We start from the raw sequence: 18349 nt of genomic DNA, 5'->3' as shown, positions 1-18349 counted from the left end.
TGTCGGCTCCTGGGTGCCTCCCACAATCCATCTATGGACCCGGCAGCTCTTCAAGTCTCATTTTATTCTGACAAAGACCAGGGATGGGGCTCCCCTGCCAACACATGGCCCTGCCAGTGGGCCTGGGCCCGGGCTTTGGGCAGGGCGTTGTCGTACCGCCCCTTGGCCATGGGCCTCCTAGGCCCCGAGAGCCAGCTGAGGTGCAGGGCCTGGGTTCACTCGGGGCAGTCCCCCAGCTCCCCCTGCCCTGTTTCTTTGGTGAGGAGAGGCAGGGTGCCCTCTGCCCTGCCCGGTGGGGTGGGAGGACACAGGCCAGTCACAGCTCCTTCTTGCAAGAACCTGCAGGTGGAGGGGGGCTGAGGTCAGAGGTCACCACTCCCAGCACCCTCCAGTCCAGCCAGATGTGCCTGCCCCACCCTGTGGGCGGGGAGGTGGGCGTGGGGACCGGACACTCACAGGACCCCAGCTGCTCCTCCAGGAAGGAGATCTGCTCGCTCAGAGAGTCGATGCGGTCCAGCTGCTGGAAGGAGTGGGCCAGGAGGCTGCCGGGGTCGGGGAGCCCGTGCTCCTGCGCCCGCGAGGTCAGGCTGCGCAGGGGCGCCAGCACCAGCTGCAGCTTCTGCAGGGCGGGTGGGGGCCGGCGGGTGAGGGCCCGGGCGGCCCTGGGCCAGCTCCTCACCCTCGCTGCCCCCCAAGGCTTTGAGGACGCTGCTGTGGCCGACAAGGGCTCACCAACCCCAGACCCGGCTCTAGCTGCAGGGCTCTGGATGACCCCAGGGGAAGCTTCTGCGCCAAGAGAGCCAGAGGCCAGGGGGTGCAGACGTGGCCACCCAGGCCCATGGTTCCCGAGGACGAGAGCGTGTCAGGAGTCATCAGGCCAGTGGCCCTGTGGAAAGGCCCACGGGGGTACTCTGTCCCCTCAGGGACAAAGGCAGGGTGGGCTGGACCTGGGTTCAGGTTCTCTGTGTGGCCCGAGGGGACAGGGCTGAGCTCACCCCCTCCTGTCACGGGGTCCCAGTCACTCTCTGCGGCCCCTGCCCAGCACAGAATCCAGGCCACGGGCACCCTGGGCCGTCAGTATTGAGGAAGCCTCCCCCAGGCACCCCGCTGAAGCCCACAGCCAACAATGGGGAGACAGACCGAGGTCCGGGGTCCACAGCCCCCCAGCCCAGGCCTCACCTGCTCCAGAACATCCACCCGTGACCGGAGCCTCTGCACTTCCTCTTCCACCACACTGTCCACTCCTGGGGAGACCCGCTACTGAGTTGGGGAGTTCCCGCCACCACCCCTCCCCAGGCTGGCCTCTGCCCAGGTGTGGTGAGCCCCCCTCCTCATTCTGGGCCCCCGCTGTCCACCAGGGGCAGCCCTGCCAGCTTGGCGCACCCCGGCTCACACCCTGGGCAGATGCAGCCCCGCCCCCGCCAGCTGCTTGGTTGCAGGTCCCCGCCGCGCTGAGGGGTCCCCGCCGAGGTCCGTGCTGCGCTCCCGGTGGCCAGGCCGCCGACGGCGCATTATTACTCACGGTACGAGTTTGAAGTGTCACAGCGCGTACCAAAAGTAATAATGCCCCGTCACCAGCAGAGGCGCGCGGCGTCCCCAGGCTGCTGAGGCAGGGACACAGGGCCCTCGACTCTCGCGCTGAGATGCAGCCCCCCCGCAACCCTCCCCGCAGCGCCGGCCGCCCGCCCGCCCACCCCCTGGGGAAGAGGACCCTGCTGCCCAAGTCAGGAGCGGCTGCCCGCCGGTGCCCCACATGCCCAGCACCCGGGCCCGCCCCACGTGACCCCTGCATGCGGCAGTAAGTGGGGCGTTTACCTCCGGGGGGGTTCGGGGCCACCCTGGGGGTCCCTCTCCTGGGCGGGCTTAGTGCCCCACCGGCCGACGGGCACCAGTAGCTGCCCGCAGTGTTGACGCAGCGGTGGGCACAGCCCCCCCTTCCAGCGCTGCATTCATCCACATCTGCAGGGAGAGGGGTGTCAGGCAGGGCCGGCGCCCGCCCTGAGCGCCCTGGAAATGGACCTGCAGAGGGCCGCCCAGAGGAGCCCTCCCCTCGGGGGCAGCACCCAGCCTCACCTGTCTGGCAGGCGTCTCCCTGCCATCCCGCAGGGCAGCGGCAGCGGCCTGGCTGGACACAGGTCCCTCCGTTTTGGCATGGTGGCTGGCATAATGCTGTGGGAGGGGGGCCTGTCACGGACTCCTGAAGGTCCCCAGGGGGTGGCAGCCAGGAAGGGGTGTCAGGCAGCAAAGAGGCGCTGGGCTCAGGTTTCGAGAGCAGCAGCAGGTGCTTTGCCTGGGCCTGGACAGAGGGGGGACTGGTGCCTAACTGGGCCACTGTTCTGACTAACGCGTGGCACTGTGGGACCCTCACCTGCTCCGCAGGCCCCGGGGAGCCCGCCTGTCCGCTTCCAGCCGGGGCAGCAGGCGTAGCGAGGCCTGGCGGGGGCCGGCCCGGGGCTTCGGCGGTAGGCAGTCCTGTAGATGGTCCTGTGGGTGGGGGCAGCTCAGAGGGGCCAGGCCCTCACGGGGTGGCCTCACTGGGTGCCGCCAGTTTCCTGGACCCAGGCCAGGCTTTCCCCAGACACACCAACTGAGACGCCCTGGACCTCCCCATCCTCCCACCCTCCTGGTCCTAAGCCCTCCAGGAGCCACACAACGGTGTCCCCCAGAGTGGACGTCACCCAAGAGTGTCCCCAGAGGTTCCCTTCCCCCAGAGACAGCATAACCCATCTCCCTGCTCTGTGCTGCAGTGTTGAGTGGGCCCCCAAGACTTGGCAGGAGCCCCGGCTGCCTGCCACAGAGCAGAGGGTGCCCCGGGATCCAGACACGCCAGCCGGCTGAGCCTCCTATTGCAGGAACGGGGCATTGAGGTCTCCCCAGTTTGCCAAGGGTGCTCTGCTAGACCATTGCTGCCAGGGGGCCTCTGAGACCCGGCCCTGCACCCCCCCAGCAGGTGGGGCTCACGAGTGGGGTTATAACTACACCCCCTCCATCCTCGGCCTAACCACCCCCCCACACTGGCCCCTGCCAGGAGGTCTGAGAGAACCTTGCAAAAAATAAAATGTTTTTAAAGCCCGTCTCTACAGCGGAGAACTGGAGATGCGTGCCCCTCCGGTGGACACAGGCTGAAGGGACGTCCTGGTGAGGGACAGGGGTAGGACCTGCATCTGTGACCATGGGGGCTGTCAAGGGGACCTGGACAACAGAGGCAGGTATCATTCCAGGGGGACAGAACTTGCAGCCAGTGATACCGGGGGTGGGTGGTGTTAATGCCCTGAAATGGAGCAGTGCAGACCGGATGGAAGACCCCTCTAAAAATGAGGGTGGGGGGCAGGTGTGCGAGGAGCGACCTTTGAGGTCACCATGGTACCATCGAGACCAAGTTCAGACAGGCATCAGCCTGCCACTGGCTCGAACATGGCCTTGGTTTCCCATTTCAGGGTGAGCTTCCCCCCCACAGGTCCCAGGACTCACGAGCAGAAGGTGGGGGGCACTCACCGGTATGTGCTGCAGACCCGGGGTCCGTCGCAGGTGGTGAGGAAGGGCTGGTACACACGCTGCACAAAGGACTCGGACACGGGGCCCCGGGGAGCCCCAACGGTACACACCCTGCGGCTAGAGGGAGCCAGTGAGTCAGCCGGGGGCTCCCAGAGCCAGACCCTCCCCACCCCAGATCCCAAGGAAGCTGAGAACCTGAGGAAGGGGCTTCTCAATGTCCCCCCCGCAGCAGCCACAGCAAGAGCCACAGCCCCTGAAAGTTTGGGGGGCTGCCCCGAGGAGGGGGGAGGTCTCACCCAGGCCGGTAGACGTGCTCCATGCCACCCGCTGCCAGCACCAGGAAGCACAGCGAAAGCAGCCCCCTGCAGCCCCACATGGCCCGTGTCTCCAGGTGGGACGGCCTTCTCAGGGTGGCCTGCGCGACAAGGCATGGCCCTGTAGGCCCGGCTACAGAGTCCCCACCAAGCCCATGCCCCTGGTGGGGACTGTCCCCTTGCGCTGACTTCCTGCCAGCGGGAGAGCTCCCAGCCCATTGGGCACCATGGCAGGGCAATGTCCGGGGCTCAGGAATGGAAGCCAGCGCCTGGCCTGGGGTGAGAGGCCCCCAGACTGGTGGTCTTGGCTAGGTGAACACGGGGAGCGTCCAAAGCTGCAGGTGGGGGCCCGGGCTGCACACGTGGGCCAGCGTGCCCTCCCCGGCGGGGTTCAGCACCTCCTCGTCACCACAGGGCAGGGCGCAGGCACGCTCGCACCCCTATCTCAGTCCGCAAACGGGGTTAGTGGGCAGAGCTGGAACCCAGCCCCGCGGGCTCAGCCCTTCTGGCCTCTAGTGTCCTCAAACGGGGAGCCAGCCATGGGCAGTGCGGGAGTCCATTGGGGTGTGGGCACTTGGCACACACAAGGCGTTCCCTGCTCGGAGGGTGGGGGCCTGCAATTTGAAGCGGGACTCTCATGCTGGGGACTGAACCAGCATTGTGCAAACAGCCTCCAGGGCTCCCAGACAGTGGCCCACTGGGCGCCCACCCAGCAGGGGACAGGAGCAACCCCCCCCCATGTCAGTGGAGCTCATGGCCATCCCTGTCCTGTTAGGGATGGGAGCCTGGGAGCCCTGGAGATAACTCCTGGGAAGGCGAGAAACCCAGTCCTGAATTAATGGCCTGTAACATGCCCAGGGGACAGGAGGGGGCCATCTCAACAGTCAGGCGGAGGGGGAGTGGCGAGATGCTGTCCATCTGTGTGGCCAGGGACCCCTATTCCGGGTGCTCCGCCGCCCTGTGGGCTATCCTGGGCCCTGCAGGGTCCCCAGTAAGAAAAAGCGCTGGAAGAAGCCTAAGTGTGTGTGTGTGTGTGTGTGTGTGTGTGTGCGCGTTGTCTCCCCAGGGGCTGCTCCCTCAGACGCACTGCTGGGGTCTCAGAGGCCCCGCCTTCGGCTGTGCCGGTCAGTCCCGTGAACAGGGGCCACATGAACTGACTGAGCCTCCATGCCCACCAAGCCCCACGGTGGTACTGTCACTCAGCTGGGAGCCCACTCCACACTCGTGCCCCCCCTTGGCTGGGCCCTTCCTGCACCCCCTGTTCCCTGTGTGGCCACAGAGTGGGGGAGGGGCAGGGGAGGTGTCAGGATTTAGTGTGGGGTCAGTGGGGCTTCTCAGAGTTTCTGGACAGGGGCCAGAGCGGGAAGGTGAACTTCGGGGTAGACCCTGGGGGGGGGGGGCTGCTAGTCCAGGTCAGAACTGGGGGGACAGGTGGCACTGGGGGGCAGGCCCTGGGAAGGCAGCAGCGGGTGGGATCGGTGGCTGGGCTGGGTAGGGCCACCCCGACACAGGGTTTGACAGACCCTGTGCCCACCTGCCCCAGACAGGACTGCCCTCCGCAGACGCCCGCGCCAGCACCCACCCCGCCGGTCCCAGCTGCTCACGAGGGTCACGCCTCTCTCTTAGGCTGGAGGCAGCTGACCCTGCTGCCCGGCCCCTGCTGGGCTGGCAGAATCTCATTTCCTTTTGGTGTTGCAGCCCTGCTGGGGCCAGAGCACCCAAGCAGGGGTGGCCCCAAGCCTCCAGGTCCCTCAGCAAGTGTTCGGTGCCCTCCCGAGTGTCAGCATGAGCCCTGCCCGGCACCTCCACTCCCACCTGCCTGGCCTGCGTCTCTACGCCCGCACCCCGGGAGCCTGGGTCCTGACTGCTGCCGGCCGATGTCCTGGGTCACCCCTGCCACCGGAGGGGTGCACTGCACGGTAGGATCCAGGGAGAGTGGGGGCGAAGAGGCGGAGTGAGAAGACAAGACTGATTCACGGGATGTGCCCTCTCCAGCGCCCGTCCCGCGCCTCCCCTTCACCCCGCATGGCCGGCTTCGTGAGGGGTGGCCGTGAAGGGGGGGTGACACGCCCGCCCCGCAGACGGACCAGAGGGCCTGGGATGCGGGGTGCGGAGCCTTCGAGGCCCTGAGGCAGGCCCTGGAGGGCTCGCAGGGCCCAGATGCGGGGTGAGGGGCCGCAGCGCCCCCACCCCGGACCCCCGCGGCCCGGCCCGGGCGCCCGTCGCCGGCAGAGGGCGCGCTTCCCCGCGGCCGCTGAGCCCATTCTGCAGAACCAGCGCAGGACCGGGCGCCAGCGGGGGTCGGCTCTCCGCGCAGCGGCGCCCGGCCCGCTCGCCTCCCGGCTCCCCGCCGTTGCCCGGCGGTCGCCTCCCAGCGTCACGCGCGGCGAGGTCCCCGACCGTCCCCGCATCCCTAGCCCGAGCGGCGACCGGCCTCCGCCCTCGGCGCTCCCCGCGCCCCCGGCCCAGCGCCCCGCTCCCTCCGCACTCACCGCCCGATCCGGGCGCGCACGCGCCGCTGCCGCCACCGCGCCAAGGGGCCCCGGCCCCGCCCCGCCCCGGTCCCCGCCCCACCTGGCCCTCCCGGCCCCGCCCCCGCCCCGGGGTGGGCTCGGAGCCCGACGCTCGTCCTCCCGCCCCATTGTGCGGATGGGGAAACTGAGGCCCCGCAGCAGATGATGCCGCCGGGCCGGACAGTGAGTCAGCTGGAACCCGAGGCTCCCGACGCACGGCAGCCTCTGCACGCCGCCGGCCCTCCCGAGCCCGCTGAGTCCCCGCAGCAGGGCGCACGGCTGCGGGGGCCGCGGGGTGGGGGCGCGGACAGAGGGCCGAGAGACGGGTCAGGTACTCCGAGGCCGCGTGGGGAGCCGCACTGGCCAGGCTTGGCCAGCTCTCCAGGCCCCCGCCCCGGCCGGGGACAGCCTGCACAATCCGGAGGCGAGTCCGCTAGGCTAAAGCTGCGGGTGCTCTGCAGTCACCCCTGGGGCGGACTGCAAGACCCCCAAAGCCGGAGACCCCTTATTCCCGCGCGATCACACGTCCGGGTCCTGGTGTGACACCAAGCCCCAGCGTCTGGTGCGGCTGGTCACACCCTCTTTGTTCAGGATGATCAGGACACCCCCGAGGGCTCCTCAGGCCCCCAGGGAGCGTCGCAACCCCCTCGGCACCACTGGGGACTCCTGGGCAGTCCTTCGTCCTCAGCGCCATTTATCCATTTGTGACATGGGTTAAAGCAGCCCCATGTGGCAGTGTCCCGGAGCAGCAGTGCCCTCACAGCTGGGACCAGGCGCACCCTACTTGGGAGCTGGCATCACTTGGGTCATTTTGTTCCATGGTCATTACAGCCATCACTGTGCGGGAGGCTGTGCCCCTCCCCCGCATCCCCCCATCCTCAGCAGCGTCAGCCTCGAATTCAGCCCAGGCTCTGGTCCCCTAAGTGCACCTGCGCGTGGAAGGCTTCCCTGGCTCAGGGGGACCCCTACAGCTGCCCAGAGGCCCCCAGGCTTGCTGTGGGACTCACCTGGAGAAGGGGGCTCCGTCATGCCCCAGACACTGGTGGCGGCTGCTCTTCTGGGCGGTGGGGGCCACCCGAGCCTCCCCTGTGCGGGGGTCTGTGGGTCAGAGACAGCGCGGGGTTAGTGCCCCGCCTTGGTCCCCGTTATGCCGGGGGCCAGCCTGGATGCCACTGTGGGACCTCAGCCGCACCTGGCCCACAGACCCCCAGCCCCTGGCCACCCAAGCTGAAGGGGCCTCCCAGATCTGCCCAAGGCTCACGCCCTCCACCTTCAGGCAGACGAGGTTCCCCGTCTATCAAGTGGCCTGCTGCCTCCTGCCTGGGGTCCCCAGGGACGGATCGCGCTGTGCAGGCAGCCCAAGTCTCGGCAGAGCCCAGCTGCTGGGTGTGGGCCCTGCAGGACCGCAGGGAAGGAGGGGCTGCTGTGGAGCCAGCGTCCGTGTGGCGCCGGCTCAGGCCTCCTTCGGTGCGTGGGAGCTGGGGGAGGGAGGGGACCCAGGTAGCTGGGAAGGAGCCCCCAGAAGGAGGCTTTCCCTTCCTGCTCTTCAGCAGCCACTATCCTGGACCAGGGTGGGGGGGCCCTGGAAGACCCCAACAGATGGTCCACGGGCAGCAGGGATGGGTGCTGCTGGATGCCCATAATTGTGGGGCACCCTGCACTGGCCTTAGGTCTGCTGGCCCCCAAACCCAGGCAGGGAAGCCCCGGTCCAGCCCCAGGCAGTGAAGTGTGGAGAGCTGGATCTAGGGGGACCCCGAGGGAGTTTCCCAGCCCTGTCCCCTGCCCCCGTCCTGTCCCTGAAGCTGCCAGTTATTTGACCCTTTAACCTCCTGCCTGAGCAGAAAGGGCAGCCTGGGGAGCTGGGCCAGCCTGTCCTCACTCCGCCTGTCGCCCGCTTTCTCCTCTGAAACTTGGGCCTGGTCCTGCTTGGGGTTTTGGGTGGGGACCTGGGCCGCTCTGGGTGGGGTGGAGAGAGGGAGAGCGGGGCCTCCCCCAGGGCCCAAGGTGGGCAAACAAAGTGCCCGCACCACACACCACAAGCTGTCCCTCTGCCGGGGGACCCTCGAGGCCAGGCCAGTGGAGCAGGGGGTAAGGGGCTCCTCCCAGTCCTGTGTTCAGTGCCCCTGACATTCATTGATCATCCTGGCTACAGATCTGGTTTCGGGGTTCCCGTCCCCCCAGGGTGTGCTTACCCACCCTTGGGGATGCCTTGGGATGCCCAGGGCCCAGGAAGGCTGAGCTGAGCCAGGTTTCTCCCTGAAGCAGGGTGTGGCCAGTGGGAAGGGGCCAGGGGAAGGGGGCTGGAGAGCTACACGTGCCTTCTCCTTCCAGGGGTCATAGTGGCCGCAGGCCACCAGGGGTGAGTGTTGGAGTCGGCCAGGCCAAACCGAAGCCCAGACTGGGCCACCCGCCAGTGGGCACCTGGGCCAGGGAGCCTGGCTGTCCCCTGCGCGGTGGGGATGGCACCCATAGGGAGGACGAGGACGCAGCACCAGAGGGGCGCTCCCTCCGCTCTGCCTGCTCCCTGCCCGTCCAAGGCTACTCCCACCGTACCTGAAGCTGCCCCGGCCCCGGCCGGGCCATGGGCACCACCGCTGCCTCCTCGGGCCCACGGTGGACCTTACCCCTCGCCAGCCACCCCGCGGCTCCTCCTGAGGCCGCCCGAGGGCCTGCCCGCTGGAGCCTCCCCCTCTGCCCTGCATGCTGGACAGCGGCGTGGGCCAGGGAGGCTCCTCCCGGGCGAGGAAGGGCGGCTTTTTATGCTCCGTCCCGTGTAAATCGGGATTGGGATGGGCCCTTCCCGGCCGGACTTCCTGTGTGTGTTCTCCGCTGATAACGGGATCGTCAGTGCACAAACAGGAGGCTGCGGCCCGGTGGGGGCCGCCGAGGGAGGGGCCTGGTCAGGCTGCAGCAGGGCTGGGGGACTGTGCCCCGCGCTTCAGGGTGCAGCGCTGAAGCAGCCAGAGACCAGGCTCTGCAGAGCCACAGCCAGGCTGGTGGCCCCAAGACGCGCTGGTCCGGGTGTGAGAGAGGACATGCCTTCCCGTGCTGTGGGTGCCGCAGGCTGGTGGGACCGCACAGAAAAGACCATTGGTTCAGTGACCCTGGACCTCCCCCCTAACCCAGGGTACACAGCAGCACCCCGATGTGTGGGCCGGGGGGGGGGGGGGGCGCCAGAAGCCTGGGGCTGGGCAAGGAGGCTGGTCGAGAGCAGCCTGTTCTATGGCTCCCTGGAGCCCAGAGTGGCCGGATGGGGGGCCAGGAGGGGCAGACATCATTCGGGGCCTCCCTAGAAAGGGCTGCCCACGGGGCAGTCAGCCCCCGCTCTTGGAGGTGTGCCAGCCTGGCGGAGGCCCCAGCACCCCGCACAGGGAGCTCTCCTGGGCCCAGCCCTCCCCTGCCTCTCAACCTCCTGTAGGCTGAGGGGTGCAGGGGTCGTGGGGAGAGCAATGCAGGAGCCTTTAGGTGGCCAAAGAGGGTGCTTCCTCAGGTGGGTAGGGGTCCAGGCCCCAGCCTGGCCCTCAGGTCCCTCTCTTAGGGCCTCGCAGGCCAAGCTTCAGCGACCGGGATGGTGGGTGGCAGGTGTCCAGGGGGAGCTGGCCTGCTACTGAGGACCAGCCCAGACCGCACAGCCAGCCAGGGGCCAGGCCGAGGGCGGCTGTCCTTGGGCCCGGGCCGCGCTCCCAGGTCAGGCCCCTCCCGCCCCTGGCCTGGCCCTGAGCCCTCCGCTGGACCTCACCTCCCTTCAGCCCCACCCAGCGGGCATCCTGGCCCAGAGGATGGGAAAGTCCCCAGTGGGATGCAGGAGCAGGAGGGGGTCTCAGCCATGCTTGGCAGTTCCCAACAGTCCGCAGGGACCTGCTCCCCTACCCACCCTGTGACCGGGAAGGGTGTGGTGGGTGGGGGCCTGCGGTCTGGGCCAAAGGCCTTTCTCTCAGTTTCCCCATCTGCTCCACAGGGGCAAGAGAGGTGTCAGCCACTAGGGTTGTGGTGATGGCCCAGGTGGGACTTAAGCGCCATTGGTCTGAGTGGCAAGGGAGCCCGGGAGCCTCTTCCCAGGTGCTCCCTCCCACCCTGGCATCTCTCTCCTCCAGCCCACAGCGGCCACACTCTGGGCACCCCTTCGCCTCGCTCGGATCCCCTTGGTCTCCCACTCGAGGGCCCATTTGCCCAGGGTGGCCTGCCAAGGGGACTTGCCAGAGCACAGGGCCTCCTGGGCTTTACCCCCCTCCCAGGGGGTACTCACACTGCCCAGAGCCCAGGCCCCAGGGTGGAAGGGCCCGTGGACCTCAGCCCCTTTTGTGTACAGACAGGGAAACTGTGGCCCAGAGAGGGGAGGCTGGGCCAGGCGCGCAGAGAGGCTTAGCTGGTGACGGATCCGGCCGCGCTCCCTCTCCCCGCCCATCCTCAGGGCACCCACGATGCCTCCTGTTCCCGCCAGCCTGTTGTCAGACACGCCCCTGCCAGGGTCAGGCTGAGGCTGGGAGCGGCTAATTAGCCAGGTGAGTGGCTTAATGGACCACCCTCCCTGTACAGCAGGGCATATCAGAGAACTTTCTGGAAAGGCGTGCAGCCTGCAGGGGGGACCAGATACGGAGGAGAGAAGGCAGAGTACTGGGTGCTGTGAGGCTCAGCCATCCAGCACTGGCTCCTGATGCCGCCCCCCCCATGGCACCCACTTGTTTTGGGGTCCCCACTGCTCCATGACCACCCCCTGACAGTCTCTGCCCTGCCCCTGCCCTCCCTGGACCAAGACCAGAACCCATGCAAGCAGAGGAGGCCTTGGCACCCCCCACCCCAGTCAGGCCCTGACCAGTGGCCTAAAACCCACCCTGCGCCCCGCTTGGGCTGGGGTCCTGCCTCCATCCAGGGCATGTCAGGGACGGGGTGGGGGGGCTGCCCAGGACAGGGGTGTAGGTACAGGCCGGGGGCAGAGGTGGGTGCTATCTGATACCCTGAGACTGCAGGAGGGGCCTGGGGGCTGGAGACGGGTGTCACCTTCTGCCTCCTGGGGCCCCCAGGGTCCTGGTGTGGTGAGCTCACTCTGTGCTCTGGGTGGGAGGGGGCTGCACCTGGGACAGCAGGACCTCCTGCACCCCCCGCCCCCGAAAGAGTCTGCTTACACCACCTGCTCACAGGGGGTCCGTCCCCAGGCCTGCATCCTGTGAAGGCAGTGTGACTCCCTCCCAGACCCAGCACAGGGCTGGCCACGGGAGGGCATCGGTCAGCCTGGGTGGCCCAGAAACCTGGCCTGGAGCCCTGCAAGCCTCAGGAGTGGCATCCCAGGTAGGGGCCCTGGCACTCTGGCGCTAGCTTTGCTTCTGTTGCTGGAGTCTCTGCCCACCCCGGGCCTCAGTTTCCCCATCTGCCCCACGGTCAGCAGAGCGAGATTGTTGCAGCTTCCTCCCAGCCGCCAGGGAACCTAGACTGGAACGGGGTCACGCTGCCTTACCTGCACAGGGCGTGCTGGTCAGGGGTCTGCCGGGCCTCCAGGGGCCTCCCGGGACCCCTCACTGCCGAGCTTCTGGCCTCTGCAGCCCCGGAAGAGGGCGGACCAAGCCCCTGGCAGAGGCCTGCGTGGGCACCTCAGGCGGCGAGAGGCAGAGGGGCACCGGGCGCGTGTAGCCGGGCCGCAGCCAGGAGCGCACGGAGCGCAGAGCCGGGGACAGATGAGTTTCCTGTTTATCTCCCAGTGCTGTAGCACTGGGGACAGGATGGCTCTGTCAGCCACAGCTGGGCCCAGCTTCACGCCACCTGTGGCTGAACCTTCATGGAGGGGTGCCTGACCCAGCAACCCATCCCAGCAGGGCCAACGGATGGTGGGGCTCCAGCACCCCTGGGCCAAGTGGGCTGCCTCGCCCTGAGTGGGCCAGGTCCCGGAGGGAGCACCAGGTCTGCCCAGGTGCCCGGGGGCTTCAGCTCCCCCCGCCCCCACCCCCACCCCCAGTGTCTGTTAGAAGTGCCCCCCGCTGACGCCCTGCTCCGCACTGCCTGGGCACCCTTGAGTTGGGAAAGGCCCGGTTTGAGATGATGTGACTGAGACTCACGGGAGAAAAGGCTTGTGCAGGGCAGGCCAGCGCTGCTCACTGCTCCTTGACCTCGCTCCCCAGGGACCACCACGGAGGCCCAGGAGACAACCTTCCCCCTCACCCCCCACTTCCTTGGCTCCCAGAAGGTCCCCGTGGGCTCTGTCTCCAGATCACGGCCCTCCTGCCACTGCCCCATCCTAATCCAGGCCACGCACTTCCCTCCCGGCTGGCCTCCTCCTCAGCTTGCCTGGCACGCCAGCCCCCACCCCAGTGGCAGGGAGCTTTGTGCAGGGCAACTTCAGGTCTTCTTATGACACCCCTGCCTTTGCTTCTCCAGGGCTCCCCATGGTGCTCAGACTAAGTCCGGTGCTCACACAGCAGCCCGGATCCAGGCCTTGACTGGCTGAGCGGCCGGAGCTGCAGGCGCTGTGACCAGCTAGAGCACACGCAGTCTGCGAGGTGCAGAGAAAAGGGGCTCCCTGCTGGGACAGGGCCTGGGGTGGGTCCCCTGGTGTAATTTCTTTCTTTTTTTTTTTTTCACTGTGTGGTTGCCTCTCACTCGTGCCCCTAACTGGGGACCTGACGTGCAACCTAGTCATGTGCCCTGACTGGGAATCGAACCGGCGACACTTGGCTCGCAGGCCGATGCTCAAACCACTGAGCCACGCAGCAGGGCTTCTGGTGTAATTTCTGTTGTGGGTGCGCAATGTGTCCCTGGCCCCCGAGAGCCCCCTGAAATGTTTGTCTCCAGAGCTGTTGGCCAGGTCGGGGTCCAAGTGCTGCCGGCGGCTGAGAAGTAGGCACTTACAGGGGAGCCTTGCTGAGCAGGGAGAGCCCCACGAGGGATCCTGAGGCCCTTGGGGGCCACCCACCCACCCTCAGCCCCACCCCCAGCTTGTCCCAGCACCCAGCTTCAGCTTCGTCTGCAACGGGGGCTTTGCAGGCCACGGAGGTCATGCCCAGCCCTCGGAGCTCGCCTGCCGTGAGGGCCAAGCAAGGGGGGCTGGCCCTCCCCACCTGGCACCCTGCGCGGAAGCCCCACGCACGGTCCGGCTGCAATTTGCTAAGCTGGGCGGACGGGGCAGCCGTTAAGGGGAAGGGGAAAAAACACTTTATCTCCCGGGACGGAAAGGGAAGTTTCTGTGAATAGAGTTGGGGGGCAGGGCAGCTCACGGAGAGGGTGCCAGTTCAGCAGCCCACCCTGCCCCCGCCCGTCAGGGCCATCCTGTCCCCTCCCCTCCCGGCCCACTAAGGGATAGCAGGAGCCAGGCCCTCGGGAGCCCCTGAGGTAGGGGTGGGGTAGTGACAGGAGAGGCAGCTCCCCGGAGGCTGCCACTGCCCTGTGTGGGTGACATCACAGTGTGACCCCATTTATGGAGGAGGAGTGGCTTCTCAGGGTCATGAAGATGGTCACAGAGAGCCTGACCTCCAGCCCAGAGCTGCAGCAGGCCCAGCCTGAGCAGCGGGCAGGGGTGTGGGGCCGAGGTGGGCCCCTGTCCCCAGCATCCCAGTGCTCAGTGGGGGGCTGCCAGGAGGTGAGTAGGAGTCCCTCCCTGGGCTCCAATGAGGTCATGGATATCGCATGCCCCAAGGCGTCTCTGCCTGAGTTTCCCCATGTGTGTGATCAGGGAGTGATGGCTTTGGGGAGCCCTGGGCAGGATCTGGGTGTCTCCAAACGCTGTCACGCAGTTGGTGCTGTGCCTTTGGGGGTGGACGTGGGGTGGGGGGAGGTCTGCAGCTTCCACCGGATTCCCAAAGGGGCCTGTGACCCCCCCCCCCAGATTCAGAGCCCTGAGCCTGAGTAGGTAGTCCTGGGGTTCCTCCAGCCCTCCCAGTCCAGGATCCTCAGCTTTGGAGGCGCCTACTGTTATCATTATTTTTCAATATCCTTAAAAATGTAAAGAGAGAAAGAAAAAAAAGGCCAGCATTGCTGCCTGACCAGAAATCTCTGTTTCCTCTCAGCCAGGAAACAGGAAGTGAGTGTGCCGGGGAGATGGGGAGCCGGGCTGGAGAACAATGGGAACCCCTCCGGAGGGGAAGAGGAACTGCGTCAGGGGTGGGGGGTTCGTGGGGGCTCTGGCCCAGGCATAAATTTAGTCCGGGCTCTTTTCCTGATCAAAAGCTCAAAGGTGCCACTGGTGGGGGAGGGGTGCGAGGTCTCTCTGTCTCTGGGTGTCTTAGAGACCATCTCGCTGTGCCCCATTTTCCCCTATGGGTAAACTGAGGCCCAGAGAGGGGAAGAGCCTGCCTGGGGGCCACAGGGTGCAGGTCCTCTCTGGAGAGGCCACTAAACAGAGGAGTGAGAACCCCACCAGGCCCGGGAGAGGCAACGGGGGATCTCCTGCCTGCCTGGCCCCCGGGGCCCCCCACCTCGCAGACCTCAGAGCTGGACCCGGTGCTCCACTCCACCCCACGCTTCCCTGAGGAAGTTCAAGCAGGTCTCACGGAGGCAAGAGACAGGTGACAAGCAGGCACTCTGCCGCAAGCCCGGCTCTGTCACCTGGAGCTGCGTGACCTCAGGCAGGGCCAAAGGGGCCCTGGGTCAGGGACAACCCGGGGTCAGCCCCAGCTTGCTTGTTTTTTTAAGGCAGCAGCTTTGTTGGGCTGTAACTCACCCACCACCCACGCATTTCCAGGGCCTAAGTCAGTGGATTTTAGCCCAAGTCACAGGGTTGAGTAGCCGCCATCAGAGTCAAGTCTAGGACATGTTCGCCTCCTCAAAGAAACCGCTCGGGACTTTCATGCAAGTGGGACCCACACTGTGTCTGGCGCCTTTCACTCAGTGTGACGTGTGGAGGTCCACGCGTGCTATGGCTTCACACCTCTCCATGATCCTCTCCGCGATCCCTGGACCCACACCTTGTTCACTCTTCCTTTGGCTGCATGTGTGTACATGTTTGAGTGTGCACACGTGTGCTCCCTTCTCTCAGGTGCACGCCCAGGAGCTGCCCCATCTTACTTCCCCAGCTGGTGGCATCTGCCCTCAGCCCCAGAACAGCCGGAAGGGCACCCCTCAATCCTGCCAGGACCCAGGACGGACCAGGAAGCACACATGTGGGCTGGACTGTGGCTCCTCTGGGCCGGATCAGAGGTGAACCGAGGCCCCATGAGGCCATGTGGGGTGGGTGTCATGCAGCCTGTGGCTGTCCCCTCTCTGCACACTGAGAGGCAGGGGTCACATCCAGAGCCCACAGGAGCCTGCCTCTCCCCTGGATGTCCTGGACGTAGCCCCTAAGCCCCCGGGGAGGTGCAGGGGGTCCCCGTAACTCCTCCAGCATGTTCTCAGGACTGCCCTATGAAACGGCTTGCTGTTCCACCCCGGTGCCGAGAAATGGTCCCCAGCTAGTGTCCTTCCCTGGCCTCCCTCTGGAGGTGGTGGGACCAGGACCGGGAAGGCAGCGTCCCCTCTTTCCGCCCACCCCTTGCTGAGGGACAGCGGCGGTCTGGGTTGGGCTGTGCCCAGGGCCGTTCTCCCCCAGACCCTGGTACCCTCCATCTGCGATGACAACAACCAGACTCCCATCGCTAAACATTAGGGCTCCACTTGGACGTCCACTGAGCTGGGGGGACGAGGCTCAGAGAGGCCTAGGGACCCTCCGGGCCGTGCAGCCGCCACACGGCCAGCACTTGCTCACGGCCCTCTCCTGCACCCCTGCCTCTCACCCATTCTAGGATCTGAGTGGCCCGAAATCTCCCTGACTCTCTGCCCGTCCTCCACCAGCACTGCCCGTCACTGCTCCGGGGACCGCCCCTGCACGCCCCATTTGAGCCCACGTGTGACCGAGGGAGGGAAGGCAGCCCTCCCCAGACCCAGTAGCAACTCCGGGCAGGCGCACCGGTGTGGGGGTCACCCCCCATCTGGGGAGTCTGCGGTGCTGCCGCCCCAGGCCACCATGTCAGCCCACATGACACCAGCTGGACTCTCAGCCAAGCTGTCCCCAAGCCCACCCCAGCCCCATCAGGCCCCTTCTGGGGATCGCAGCTTCCTGAGCCAGCCCCTGCTGTGGACAATGGCCGGAAAGGCCTCGCTCTGGCTGTGCTGGGCAGGCCCCGTGCGGCCCTGGGAGAGGTGGCAAGGCTGTCCTGTGTGGCCCTGGGAGCCCGCCCGCCCGCCTGTCATCTCTGGGCTGACCGTAGACACCTCCCCACAGAGGCCGGGGCGGCCTGAGGGCTCAGGACACAGGCCACCTCTCCCACACCCAGCCAGGAGGGCCCGCTGGGTTAAAGGCAGAGCGCGGAGGGCTCAGGGACGGAACCTGTGAGGACAGTGATGATGTTTTACTGGGTCTGACTCAAGAGCACAGGGGTGACCCCATTCAGCTGCCCCGTTTTACAGGAACAGCGTACAGAAGGAAGAAAGCCACCCCCCACCCCCGACCCCTGTCCTGGGCGCCAGTTCCCTGGACATGAGATGAGCCCCTGCCTCTGGGACGTGGCGGGGGTGGGCGGGCAGCGGCCTGTGACTGGTGCAGGGCGGGGAGGCCCCTCTGGGCCCAGGGTCACTTATTTACGTTGCATTTTACGATCCCACAGTGCAAATCCATTTTGTGCGTGCTCACTGGTCTGTGACGTAGCATGTGCTCCTTTTGAAGGAAACGGCACGCGGCGTGTGAGCTGCCTGGTGTCCGTGGGGGCGCTAAGTGCCACCAGCACCCTCCCGCATCCGGGTCAGGGCAGAGCGCTCCCCCCAGGCCCTCCTTGACGGCGACGGTGGCAGGCGCGTCCTTGACACCAGCTGGCTGAGCTCTGCCACGTTCCGACTTACAGTAAGACACGCACGTTTTCAGTGACTATTTTTTACGGCAGTTTCAGGCTCCCGGCAACATGGAGCAGTAGATGGAGCGATTCCCAGAGAGCCCGGCCCCACCATGGAAGCCCCAACCAGGGGACCGTCTGCTACCATCCGGGAACCTGTGCTGGCCTGCCGTCCCCCAGCGTCACTCGCGGTCTGGGCACGCGTGGGTCTGGACAGGTGCACACTGACTGCGGTCCCACGCAGAGCGGGTCATTGCCACACACCCTCAGAGAGCTCGCAGGGCGCGGGGACAGTTTTACGATTCTGATGGATGTGTCTCCTGTGGGGTCCCCACCACAAGCGACAGACAGGGCACACCCTGTCCTGCCCATGCCACTCTGGAGAGTCCCTTCCCAGAACCACACGGCGGTGCCCACGCTCAGCTCGGTGCCTTCGAGAGGGTCCGTGGGGACCGCCGGACCCACTCCCATCCCCTGTTGTGTGGGTGGCCGCAGGCTTCCAAAGTGACAGAGAGTGACCGTGTGACCCAGCCACGCCCCTGCCCAACACTCCCACGGAGGGACGAAGCAGGGACTCAGACTGACAGGTAGGAGCCCCGTAGCCCACTGGCCACGATCACCAAGAGGCAGGGCACCCTCGCGCCCCCAGCTGACAAGCGGACAGGCCGCGTGTGGCACGTTCGCGTGGTGGGACGTCACTAGCCCCCAAAGAGAACCAAGTGCTGACATCTGACAAAGCACGGAGGGCCTCGGAGACCGGATGCCGGGAGGGAGAAGCCAGACACAAAGGGACGGGCGTCGGATGGTTCCAGTCATGGGACGTGTCTGGGACAATGGGCAGATCCAGACAGAACTGGTTCCTGGGCCAGGAGCGGGAGATGAGAAAGTTCTGGAACCAGTGCTGACGGTTGCTCAAGAATGCGGATGTAATTAATTCCACTGGCTTGTACACAGTAAAAAACCGGCAAATGCTATGTTGTGTGTGTGCATGTATGTCAGTGCAGTTAGAAGGCAGTGGCTGCCACACACCCACACTCACTGGGCCGGGGAGCAGCGTGCCGTGTGGGTGGGGTCGCAGGGAAGCCGCTATAGCAGAGAAAAGGCCAGGATTCCAGCCCTGCCGACGGGCGGAGGGGGTGCGTGTTTCAGGGGGACCCCAGAGCTGTCGGGGGGTCAGCGCCAGGAGCCCCAGTCAGGGAGGGTGAGTCACAGGCCCTCCAGAAACAGACATGGCGGCAGGTGT

At 66.4% G+C, this 18349-nt stretch overlaps 1 protein-coding gene and 1 long non-coding RNA gene across 4 annotated transcripts; one reads left to right on the top strand and one right to left on the bottom strand.

Moving 5' to 3' along the window:
• Positions 1–129: 129 nt before the first annotated feature.
• EGFL7 (EGF like domain multiple 7) lies at positions 130–5720 on the bottom strand. Its single transcript, XM_090274978.1, has 9 exons — positions 5629–5720; positions 3792–3910; positions 3496–3612; positions 2369–2484; positions 2074–2169; positions 1816–1959; positions 1180–1244; positions 457–619; positions 130–339 (listed from the first exon to the last, which is right to left on the bottom strand). Exons 2-9 carry the CDS (start codon positions 3869–3871, stop codon positions 317–319), a joined length of 804 nt encoding a protein of 267 aa, XP_090131104.1. The 5' UTR covers positions 3872–3910; positions 5629–5720; the 3' UTR covers positions 130–316.
• Positions 5721–12726: 7006 nt separating this feature from the next.
• On the top strand, positions 12727–18073 carry LOC150013899 (uncharacterized). 3 transcript variants are annotated; one of them, XR_016510598.1, is made up of 3 exons: positions 12727–12810; positions 15282–15442; positions 17158–18073. It is a non-coding gene; the product is annotated as an uncharacterized LOC150013899 (long non-coding RNA). The 3 variants fall into 3 exon arrangements; XR_016510600.1 differs by lacking the exon at positions 12727–12810 and adding an exon at positions 13702–13886; XR_016510599.1 differs by lacking the exon at positions 12727–12810 and adding an exon at positions 14468–14811.
• The last annotated feature ends 276 nt before the right edge of the window (positions 18074–18349 follow it).

This window comes from Furipterus horrens, unplaced genomic scaffold, assembly GCF_987537825.1.
Source record: "Furipterus horrens unplaced genomic scaffold, mFurHor1.1.pri manual_scaffold_4, whole genome shotgun sequence".
Classification (NCBI taxonomy): domain Eukaryota; kingdom Metazoa; phylum Chordata; class Mammalia; order Chiroptera; family Furipteridae; genus Furipterus; species Furipterus horrens.
This window is presented reverse-complemented; position numbering and strand designations above follow the sequence as displayed.

Coding starts and splice junctions, on each gene's coding strand:
- EGFL7 (XM_090274978.1), bottom strand. CDS start 3,871: ATGTGGGGCTGCAGGGGGCTGCTTTCGCTGTGCTTCCTGGTGCTGGCA. Junction 2,485..3,495: donor CGGGTCTGCAGCACATACCG/GTGAGTGCCCCC, acceptor CCCCACCCACAG/GACCATCTACAGGACTGCCT. Junction 620..1,179: donor GGGTGGATGTTCTGGAGCAG/GTGAGGCCTGGG, acceptor CCCGCCCTGCAG/AAGCTGCAGCTGGTGCTGGC.